The sequence below is a fragment of the Prinia subflava genome, chromosome 8 (assembly GCF_021018805.1).
Source record: "Prinia subflava isolate CZ2003 ecotype Zambia chromosome 8, Cam_Psub_1.2, whole genome shotgun sequence".
Taxonomy (NCBI): domain Eukaryota; kingdom Metazoa; phylum Chordata; class Aves; order Passeriformes; family Cisticolidae; genus Prinia; species Prinia subflava.
Window position 1 is genome coordinate 18,785,632 of NC_086254.1, and position 11,697 is coordinate 18,797,328.

Sequence of the window (11,697 nt, forward strand, 5' to 3'; positions counted from 1 at the left end):
AGCAAAGTTTTATTAGAGACATTTTTCACCAGCAGGTACATAAGTGAACATAGCCCTGGCTGACTACAGCAATAGTCGTGGTGCTGGGCCACACACAGCAACACAGACTGAAAAGCAAATAGCAAAATAAAGCAGATTGTGGTCCAATGCTCTGCTCATCCCTCTGACACATTGCTTAGCATGGCTGAGCAACACAGAAAAGCACGCTCCGTGCTCTCTGCAGACACATGCAGTAAATATTCTCTCTCTTCATCCGTAGCTCTGCTTCAGGCTTCTCTTGTTGAATATTTTCATTTCTCTGTTTAATCACAAATCCTTCGGCAAGGCACTGGAGAGATCAAAGGAAACATTACTGTGTTTAGAGCAAAAATAGATTCTTTCCCACACTGTCATTCCCTACACGTGATCGTTTCATGAGCCAATTCAATTAGAATTTCAGATAAATACTGCCCCTTCCTGGGAAGATCTGATGGCTCCTGCCAGCCTGGCAGATGGGTCTGTCACAGGCTGCAGCACAGGCTGCATCAAAATGCCAAAAGGTGGAAGCTGCAGACACTGCTCCAGCAGCGATCTGGATGAGGGAATGGCACTGGGGTCCATGCCAGATCAGTGCCCCTGCTCACTTCATTCTCCTGGACCAACTGTCACTGTATTTCCTTCTTTCCTTTTCAGTTTGGCTGGAAGTTTCCCCTTGAATTAGGACTGGTAGTTATCTGCCAGTATTCCCATGACTCCTGCTTTTTTTTTTTCCCCCCACCTGATTTTTGAGTACTTTTCTTTCTCCTGCACTTTCCTGTGTCCCACATTTCATGCCAATCCTTTCTCCGTGTTCTCCATGGCTTGCCTGCCTGCTGGCTGTGTCCCTCTCCCTTCTATCCCTCTTCCCTTTGGCAATTCTCATGCGTTCCAGCACAGTCCATGCTCCTCTCAGCCACTCCTCTGTGGCTCCTGTCCTGTATTTCCCAAGGGCCCCACAATAAAACTTTCAAGTAGCACCTGTAAGCTACGTGGGAAAGATCTTTCTTCCATCCCATCAGAGTTGCATTAGAGCAGAGAAGACTGGGGAAATGTTTAGAGTTGAACAATTCTTACCTTGGATCTCCGCAGCTGCACAGGATGGGATCTGGGCAGACGAAGTGTAAGTGTGGCTTGTCCTAATGATGCCTCCTCCTCCTATCCCACTGCTTCTTGCAACTCCTCCTCCTAAACCTGAAGACTGACCAATTCCTCCCTGCTGACTGAGGAGACAGGAAAATAACATTTTAGTGAGGGAAATGACAGATAAACTAGAATTACAGATTTTCAGTGTCCCTGCCGCTCTCAGTCTGCCTCCCTTTCTGGCAGAAAATTGGCAAAATGTTGCAGTGACCATTCTGCTCGTGGCAGCAATTGGCAGAGGGGAGGAAACAGGTCACCACCATGACACCAGGCAGGCCAAATGGGTCAAGTAAGGGAGAAGGAGCTCTGCAGGTCCTTCACTTTGCTCTTATGTTGAAATAACCAGGACATGGGTATTTTATGGTATATTTTTGGTGTGTCTCAAGCCCACTTACATAAGGTCCTGCTGGCCACCCTCCAGCAGGCAGCGGTACGTGTGGATCTCCTGCTCCAGGCGGCACTTGACGTCCAGCAGGATCTTGTACTCTTGGTTCTGGCACTCCATCTCTGCCCGCAGGTCAGCCAGCTGCTGCTCCACGCAGGTGATCTGGCTCTGCAGCTCAGCAAGGTGGTTGTTGTAGCGACACTCCGTCTCCGCCAGCGAGGACTCCAGATTGTCCCTCTGAGGAGTGACATGGGACATAAGACAAATACAGGCAGGAGAAACGCTACATTTAGCTGTGACCTCTGTAAGATGGATGAGGTTTGCACCAGCTCGTCACCCACCTGGCTGAGCTGAGCTTGGAGATCGATTTCCAGGGCTTGCAATTGGCGTCTCAGTTCAGTCACCTGGTTGTTGCACGTCTCCACCTCCTGACCACTCGTAATAACCTCCCGATTCACCTCCTCAATCTGAAATCACCAACCAGGATAAAGAGCTTCAGGGAATGTGCAGGATAAGTTGGATCCAGTATTAAAGAAAGAGCAAAGAAGTTAGCAAAGACTTGAAATGGGAAAGGTTTGGGTGAAAACTCTCGTCCTAATGGTAGTGTAAACCTGGCTGGTTGTTCCTCTTGCTCTTCTAATAGTGCTGCTTCCAGATCTTCTCACCACTTACTGCTTTGTGAAGAATTCATACCTCAAGTCCCACCCGAGCAGCACTTCCTTCAGCACATGACGAGGACACAGGGTGGCAGTGTCCCTTCCTTGTGTCAGTCGGTCAGTGTGAACAAATGCTAAATGTTCTCACAGTCTTTTGTGTGGTTTTTACATGTAACAAATCCCTGTGGGATGATTTCCTGGGCGTTAGCCAGGGAAAGTCAGAGCTGTGGGAATTTACTCACCTTGCACTCGTACCAATCCTCAACTTCTTTGCGGTTGCGTTCAATCAGCGTCTCATACTGGCACCTCATCTCCTCCAGGATCTTCCTCAGGTCTGGGCCAGGGCAGGCATTGACCTCCACGCTCACATCTCCAGTCGATTGCTTCCTCAGACAGCACATTTCCTGCGAACACCACATCAGGTCAGGTTTAAAATGAAGGAAAGAACTGAGGGAGCCAAGTTCCCCCACAGGGAGAAGAGCCCTGCAGAGCCCCTCTCTGATGGACATTCACAGCTCCTGGGTCAGTGATGGTCTCCACCAACCACTGCCCTCCACAGCAGCACCCCGGGGTGATGGATCCCACAGGAGCAAACGCTTTGTACAGGAGAGGGCAGGACCTACCTCCTCATGGTTCTTCTTCAGGCAGCAGAGCTCCTCCCGCAGCGACTCCAGCTGCGCCTCCAGGTCAGACCTGCACAGCGTCAGCTGGTCCAGCACCTGGCGCAGCCCGTTGATGTCGGCCTCCACGCTCTGGCGCAGCGCCAGCTCCGTCTCGTACCTGTGAGCGAGGGAGCAAGAAAGAAAGAGCAGTCAGCCTGACACCACCAGCGTTTCTGAGCTCTGACAGGAAAAAGCAAAACCTTCCCGTCTGAAAGACAGCACATGCTGGAACAGCAGCTCGGCTGAACTCTCACTGCTCCCAGTGTGCAGATCACTTCTGCTTCCTCTAATCTCTACTCAAAACCAGCTTGGCATCCCAAACTTCCCCTCCTGGAACTGCCCCTAATTCGAGCAGCTCTTTAGACAATGAATGAGAGAATTCCTCTGCACAGCCTCCAGCCTGTCCCGGGTCACAGGAGATGGGCTGAGAGCCCTGGGGCAGTGACAGGGGAGGGGACAGCCCCGGGTACTCACTTCACTCGGAAGTCGTCGGCTGTCATCCTGCTGTTATCGATGTTCAGAATGATCTTGTTGTTGTCTATGGTTGCACAGACAATCTGGAAAAAGAACATTTGTTCCTGGTCTCTGCCCCATGTCCTTGGGCTCAAGGCACCCATTGCCTGGTACAACCAGACCCTCTTTCTCCCTCTCTTATTTTAAATCCTGGGTATTAGGGATGGGGACCTGAGGGGAGCAGCACTCACAGGGATGTTCAGGGATGGGCAGTAAAGACATTAAAGTGATAAAATTCATGGTTCAGCTGCAGAGAGTCTGGGAGCTGTAATTACTGTCCAGCACCTGCTACAACACACCTCAGCCTCTTAGATATAAATCTTATGAGATTTAAAGTTTTATTTCAAGAATTAATGATAAGCCTATCTTATTCAGACCCTTTCCTGGATTCTTTTCTCTTTATTCTGTGTGCATTGACATCCTAGTTTTTTGCCAAACACTTTGCAAATGTTTTGAATTTTAAATTGCTCATTCTAAATGTGTTACGGCGATGCTCTCTTTTTTCTTAGTTTTAATTAGATGTCCTATATTTCCCAATTCTATATGAAAGAGTAAACTAATAAGAAAAAGGAAATAAAGTTTAACTGGAATTCTGCAGGACTGATGACAATAATATAAATTCAGGCAAATTAATGTGATCCATTATTTATTTATATTTTGGTTTTTTTCTTGCCATACATTTATTTCACTACCTTGGCACAAACTAAATTCAAAAAGACTGCTGAGCCCATCCAGATGCATTCCATGAAGTAACATTTTCCCCTTCAATATGCCTGATGAATAACAGCAACAGAAAGAGCCCAAACCCTCCAGTTTTACCTCTGAGCTCTGGGCTTTCCACAGGAACATGTTATAATAGCTGTTTGCAAAAAGCATTTTACAGCAATTTGCTACTGCTGATAATGGACCGAGTTATGAACCAGCACCCTGAGAGAGAGCCTTGCAAGGGAGAAAGCAGCTGAGAGGGGATGTTACCTGGTTCTGAAGATCTTCTATTTCTTTGTAATAGCAGCTGTAGTCCCGTGGCTCACAAAAAGGGCCCTGCTTGGCATACCACTCCCTGATCCTGCACTCCAGGTCGGCATTCTCTTGTTCCAGGCACCTCACCTTGTCCAGGTAAGAAGCCAGGCGGTCATTCAGGTTTTGCATGGTGACTTTCTCATCACCAGAAAGAAGAATGCCATCACCAGCAAAACCACCTCCACCAAGACCCATACCCATGCCACCTCCCATGCCACCGCCAAAGCGAGCACTGCCACCGCTGAATCCCATGCCTGGACATCCTCCGAGGACAGCGGCTCCTAAGCCGCCTCCGTAGTTTCCACCGACCAAACTGCCGGTGCTCAGTCCTCCTCCGTAATTCACACCACCGCAGTAGCTTCTCCCAGAAAACCCTCGGCTCCCGCCTATCCCGCAGGCCGTGTATCTTCCAGAGGAGACCGAGGAGATGCGCGCTCCGCCACCACCACCACCACCGATCACACAGCTGCCGCCGCTGGTCCTGCCCCTGAGAGAGCCAGTTGTCTGCTTAATACTACAGCTCATGGCGAGGCCCAGCTGCAGCGCCAACCCACAGCCCAAAGCAAGATGCAGAGCGTGATACTGAGTCCGACTGCAGGCTGGAGGCTGCCACAGCTCTCCATTTATACCTTCCAAAGGGGGTGTCACCTCTGCGGTGTTTCTTCTTCCCACGGGGCTGGCTAGTCTGGCTGTTTATGCCAAGATGAAATAGCCCATAGGCAGTTTCCCTCTAGAAATCCCAGTTCACAAGGAAGATACTTTACATGTCAGCAGCTTATTCCAAAAAGTAAAATAGTGTTTTATGAGTCATCAGCTTTTTTGTATGATGCAAACTTTGCAACAAGTCAAGAAAAAAAGTTGCCCTAGATTATGTACAAAGAAGAAACATTGGTATTTATAACATCAAAGTGCCTTTTATCTTTTATTAATTTGTATTTATTTTATTCTTAGTCCAGTAACCATTTTTATATCACATGCTATGGTGGAGCTTGTGAAACAAAAAATGAAAACTAATAGAATTTCTCACTTCTGAAAAGTGTGAACAGTTGTGACTGTAGAAGAGAACATACCAGGGATGCTGTGGTGTGGATGTTGGTCACCTGGCACAGCACTAATACCTGCTTTACTCTGAGATTTCCAAAATCACTGAGGTAAATCCCCCATCAATTTAGTTCCCTATTTATGGCTTAAATTTCTTTAGTCATGCAAACACAAGAAGTCAAGTTGCTCACACTGCGAATCTCAGCTCTGTTCAATGTCCCCTGTGCATTGGTGACACACGGGTTGATGTCAACTGCAGTGCATGAAGGACCTTGCTGAAGTTATTTTTCGATTGCTTTAGTTGCTGTCCATGCCTTCTCATTTTGTGGAGATGATAGACAGAGATGACAGGAAAGGGAGCATCCACAGGTGATATATCCAGATCCCTGGGCTCAGATGTGACCCCGCAGGTCTTTGCCATTATGAAGATTGTGCTGTGCACCAAATAAGAAGGAGAAAAGCTTTCTGCATTTCTTATGCAGTTTGTCAGAGCAGTAGCAGGCGTCAGCACAGCCTGGCTGGCCAGAGGAGCACAATCTCCCAACCAGGCAGGGAATAGCCAAGGGAGAATTTGGGGAACTGGCTCCACCAGTACCAGTGTCCTTCTCCAGCCGACTCTGTAATGAGAGGATATTCTGCTCTCCGGGGGACGACGGCTTCTGTTCCCTACAGCATGGAATTTCCAGCAGCTCTTACTCACAGAGCAGCCTTTGACTCGAGGATGTCCACATGCACAGGAGCAGTTGTGATGGATCCCTGCTGGCAGTGAGGGTGGCACTGAAGGAGCTCTGTGAGCAGCGTCACCTCTGGCAGGAAGAGCAGAGAAAACCAACACTCATACCCTCAGCCACCTTTACTGGTGGGAAGTTGGTGACTGCTGTCACCATGGTAGGAGAGTGTCCCCAAGCATGTTTAGATAGGATTGTCTTCACACCAGCATGAGTTAAAGCTTTCCACTCTCCAGTGGGATAATTTATTTCTTTACTTAGATCAAAAATGATAAAAAGCCGCCTACCCAAGGCTGGCGGCATCCAGGAATATTCATTATTCATATGGTGCAGGGAAATAACTTGCTTAAGGACAGAGCTGAAGTCTGTCAGAGCTCAGATTCCTCACTGAGACTGCAGTGCCTGAAATACAAGTCCATCCAAGACACAGCCCCTGTGCTCCCCACACAGCCTAGACACACAGTCGGGAAAATCGGGAGCAAAAAAGAGGAGAGGGAGCAAATCTGGCTTTCATCCGTCATTTTGAGGAATATAATTGAAGACAGGGTGTGGCTGTTGGAGCCAACAGAAATTAATATAAAGCTTGCTTGGAGCTTCGCTTCTGCTGGGGAGGTTTTTAGGAGTTACCCAGGAGCAACCTGCAGAGATGGGGCTGGGGGTGCCTTTCTTTCCCTTGCAGAGTGTTTGGTATAGGAGGAGAAATTGCAGATGTTGGCCACCACCCCTGCTTCCCTCAGCATTTCTCTGATGGGAAGAAGGAACAGGTCTTGCTCCACAAAACAAACAGCAGCAGCACTGTACAACCTTTCACTCACATCCTAGTGGAATGGTCCACAGACTCTCAAATCCCAGTTTACCAGGGAAGATTAGACATGACCCTATGATTCTTCCAAAGAACTTATATTTGGGATGCAGTTGCATCCTTTGGAGTTTTTCTGGGCTCCTGGGACAATCTCACTTTTCACAGTTTCTGGGCTCCTCCCAATTTCACTGGGCCATGGAACACGTGTTTGATACAGCAAATGCACCCAGAAGCTGGTCCCTGGTTAACCTGGCTGTGTATTAAAAACAAACTGTGGTGCTGTCTCTCTTCATGGCCATGTCAGGGCTCCAGGACTCGGCACCAAGAGGCACAGGTTGTGTTCCTTCAGCACTTTTTTCCCCACTAAACTGATTCCTTTACCCTCAATTTCTTATCATTGTATTCCTGTAGCCTTGGGACACAGCCTTGGGGCAGAACCCAGGGAAAGGACTGTGCAAGTCTAGGACATAAACGTGTCCCAAAAGGATTTTCAGCCTCAGTGTAGGACTGGAAGAAACAATTGGTTTCGGGTGCAGGAAGCCACAACAGGCCCTCAGCCAGGACAACCAGCAATGGTCACACACAACATCAGTGCCAGTGCTGCTGAGTCTTGTGGGCTTGATGGGCGAGAAGAGAGAGTGAAAGGGGAGGAAGAGGGGATAAGGGTGAATATTGGTGCACAGGGATGCAGCAGGCACAGGATGCCGCATTCCCCAGGGGTGCTGTGGGCAGGACAGTCTGGTCCTGTGGGAGCTGTGGCTGTCGCTGTGCCCAGCCCGGCTCCACACGCTCACCTTGCTTTGCTTATCAAAGCTGATAATGTTTTCTTGTGTTAACTACAAGAAAGGTGTGTCTGGTTCCACAGAACTTTGCTTTCATAAGCATTGCCTCAGTGATGTTTGTGCAACCACACTAGAATATGATTTTATCTTGTCACTTGTAATTACCATTAATAATTTGCATAATGGCCATTAGGCATCACTTATTAAACAGTCCTTTGATGTGATACTGAGCCGGCTCCAGGCCCTGTACTCCCATCTTTTAAATGCAGACCACGACTTTTTCCTGGCTAGTGACTCATTGGTTTATACCACCATGTTTAGCCAAATCCTGTAAGGCAACTGAAATAATTAACACAGTGGGTTTGGTAACAGCACAGGCTTAAATACACCTTGGAGACCGAGAGAATGACTCTGCTCCAGCTTCTTTCTTGCTGAGCGTTCACATCTGCAGACTCTGAGCATTTGCAGTGCTGAAGGAGAAGTTCAGCAGAACGTGGAGGTGGACACAACCAGGTTTCTTCCTACCAAAGTTCAGTCTCCCCTGATTCACTTAGTGAACAGTGTTAGATTCTTCCAGGACCTGCCAGGTGCTGACAGTGCAGTCAGGCCTCCAGCATGAGTGCCACCTCCTCTGGTGGCACTGCAGGTTATCACAGCAGAGGAGAGTCCTGGAGAATTTCTCAGGACAGATGGGAATAGTGATGGGTGATGAAACTGCAGCAATTCCACTCTGCACAGAGCTGAGCACAGATCAGGACAGGAGGGAAACTAAGGCTTCAGCCTGTGGTCTGTGCTGCAGAGCCACAGGATCAGGTCACAGCCTGACAGCCTGGAGTGTTCAGGTGCTTCCTGCACTCAGCCACCGTCCAGTGGTACAACAGAGCCAGGCAAAGGTGCAGGGCAGCCAGAACTCCCCAGATGTCTTCTTTTATCTTCATATTGTACTAAAAAGTCTCTTAATTTCAATATACTTTCAATATGTAGCTCATACTGACAGCTTAGTTTATATTATTCAGTGTACTGAGCTGAGAAATCTCCTGTTGGGTTACAGCAGCAGTTTGCTCCTCTCTTCTAATTATTTACAAATGTTATACAAGCCAACAAACAAAAATCTAAACCCTACCAATAGTTACTGTGGGTGTTAGACTGTACCTGTCTGCATACTGTATAAAACAGACTTTTGTAGAGAAATTACAGTTTATGCATCACGCCAGAATATGGCCTGCTTTTCCAAGTGCACCGTGCCTGTAATCAGAGATAATTGCCTGTGCCGTGCAGTCTGGAATTCATGGCTGATTTCCAGCATCAGTAATTTACAAAACCAGTCGTTTTCTTCTCATTTCTTCACTGATCCCTTAAACCTCTGGTGTGTTAATTCCTCAGGGATTTTTCCTGATGGTGGTGTAATTCCCATGTTCCTGCTCTCTTACAACACAGACACATCTGCTGGAGCTGTCACAGTGCATTTCACTGTCTGCTTACCAGCCGAGTGCTGATATCACCCCTGCCTCTCTTAGGGGCACCCACCCTTGCTCTTCGTATTCCTGGGTTCCTCTCTCTGTCCTGTACCTTCAGCCCAAGTCTCTCTGTCTTGGAGATACTTGTTTGTTCTTGCTTTACAACATTTGCATGTTACAAGAGGACAGAACGAGCTCCTATGAGCCGCACAACCCGTGAGCTGCCGTGCAGGCCAGGTCACTGCTGTTCTGTTGTTCCATGTCCCGTGTCCTCCCCATTTCATTTATCTTCCCTTCCCTGTCTCCTCCTGTGCTGTCTCCACAGCCATCACCATTTCCCATCGCTGTCCAGGTTATAAACACAACAGGCAGTGTTGTATTTCTGCACAGATGCAGTGCAGTGACCTCAGAAGTGCCGTGTCAGCACCAAAGTGGGTTAAATCACCCTGAAATGCTCAGCGTAATTAGTGCTGCAGGAATGGGAGATGCAGAACTGAGCAGGGAAAGTAACACACAGCTTGTCCAGGAGCTCATTAGAGCAATTACTCCACAGGGCTAACAAGTGTCTTGGACAGAGCCCAGGAAGAGGCCATTCCAGAACCATCTGAGCTGTTTCTCTCTTTAGAAACAGGCATTAATTCAGACTCATCATATCCCCTAAAGCCCTATTGCTAGAAGCCTTCATGTCCGGCCTCTGTCTAAGGTCAGTCATCAAGCCCCATCCAACATTTCATGAGAGAAAGGCTGCCAGAGCCCCACAACAAAGAGCAAGGGTTGTGCCACCCCTCCCAGCCCATCCGACCCATTGCTGGGACGCTGCTGCAGCGAGGAGGGACAGGCTGGATCCTGAGCCTTGGCTTGCACACACAGCAAAATGCAGTCGTGTTCCTAAATACATTTGTCATTCCTTTCTCTGGGCTAATAAAATACCAGCAGCTTTTTTTTTTCTGTCTGTTTATTGTGTCTCACTTTTAAAAAATTCTCTCCCACGTATTAATTTGTCTCACCCTTTTATCTTCCTACATGTTGCCAGCTGGTTCTTCCTGTTTGCCTTTTTTACAAATCCATTTAGAGGTTCTTTATTTAGTGTTTTCTCTGGGAATTGTTTTCCTCCACCAGAAGGGTGTGGAGAGTCCAGCAGAGCCTGGCTTTCAAAATTCCTGCTTTGGTATTATTTGAGAAAACTTGTTGTTCTTGATTTTATCCCATTAGTCCCCATTTGTAATAACACACAGGTGCTGTATATTACATTACACTATGTGATATATTGTATTATATTATATTATATTATATTATATTACATTATATTATATTAGTGTATATTAGCCTGCTTTAGTGAAGACTCCCTTTTCTTTCTGAGGTCTCTCTTGGTAGCAGACTGTCAGTCAGATAGCCCTGAGACTCCTTCCCTGCCCTCTGCCCAGCCTCCCTGGGTATTTCTTTCCCCACCACTTACTGCTCATATCATGGCTCATGCTTCCTCCTCTGGTAGCAAATATCCCTTTCCACAACATCTGCTGCTCCTTCTCCTCCACCCTTCATCCCCATCCTCAGTCCCTGAGTTCAGCTGGAGCACTGATAGGAACATGGCTTGTTTTCCTTTTTCCCTGTAGTGATTGCTGTGTGGATGGAGACTGAAGGTGGATTCATTATATATTTTTTTTTAAATACTTGTATATTGATTTACTTGTAGAAATTATTTCTCAGGTTCAAGGCTGTGTCAGCAGGTGCGAAGTTTTATTGGAGACAAGCCTTGGTCACTCCTAGGGAGCAGCCACAACCCAGGGGAGCCTGAGTGAGGGGCAGTGGTGGGATCAGAGCAGGGTGGGCAGGAGGTGCTGTCCTGCAGAGTCCCTCTGACTGCTGCTGGAGCACAACTGAGAACTCCCAGGGGTTTTTTGCCTTGTTTCTCCGATAGACTTTTTCTTCAGAGAGCTCTTCAGGGGATGTGCAGTGAGGCTGCCGGGGACTCTCTGGTCTGCAGTGACCTGAAGGAGAGTGGGAGGAATCATTTTTTCAGGGGGGTCTGCATCCTGTGCCATTCTCTTACATCCCGTTGCTTTTGGACTGAACTTTCTTTTTTCCTCTTCTCCCCAGTTTGCTAAATTTTATCCTTGTTGAAAGACCTGTGTCTGACTGATTGCCCTGCCAGTTCCTCATTCCCATGTTGTGCTGAAAGTGTTGTTTAAACACACATTTACTGCTGGGCACTCCCCAGTGTCAAACATATTTTCTGTGCACAGGTTTATAAATAAATATCCATAGCTGCATCCCTTATCACTGCTTCCCACCACAGCCCAGTTAATCCCAGTGTCCTACCACAAACAGTCACAGCTGAGTGACTCCAGCCCAGCCTCTCTCCAGGAAAAAGCCCCTCCAGCCTCTCTTCATCACCCAGAAAAGCCTGGAGACCTCTCATCCTCCTGTTCCACAGGTACCCAGCACTAAAGAAGCAGTTCATGGTCCCAGTTCCCCGGAGCCCCCTCACCTGTG

At 47.9% G+C, this 11,697-nt stretch overlaps 1 protein-coding gene across 3 annotated transcripts; it reads right to left on the reverse strand.

Annotated features, from left to right (window-relative positions):
- LOC134553764 (keratin, type I cytoskeletal 19-like) lies at positions 1-4,919 on the reverse strand. Of its 3 annotated transcripts, XM_063403826.1 has the most exons (8): positions 4,350-4,919; positions 3,336-3,418; positions 2,823-2,979; positions 2,442-2,603; positions 1,885-2,010; positions 1,554-1,780; positions 1,093-1,238; positions 1-328 (listed from the first exon to the last, which is right to left on the reverse strand). In XM_063403826.1, the coding sequence occupies exons 1-8, from the start codon at positions 4,917-4,919 to the stop codon at positions 303-305; spliced, it is 1,497 nt and encodes a 498-aa protein (XP_063259896.1). In that variant the 3' UTR covers positions 1-302. The 3 variants fall into 3 exon arrangements, with proteins under 3 accessions (XP_063259896.1, XP_063259897.1, XP_063259894.1); XM_063403827.1 differs by lacking the exon at positions 1-328 and having other exon boundaries at positions 336-1,184; XM_063403824.1 differs by lacking the exon at positions 1-328 and having other exon boundaries at positions 336-1,238.
- Positions 4,920-11,697: the final 6,778 nt, after the last annotated feature.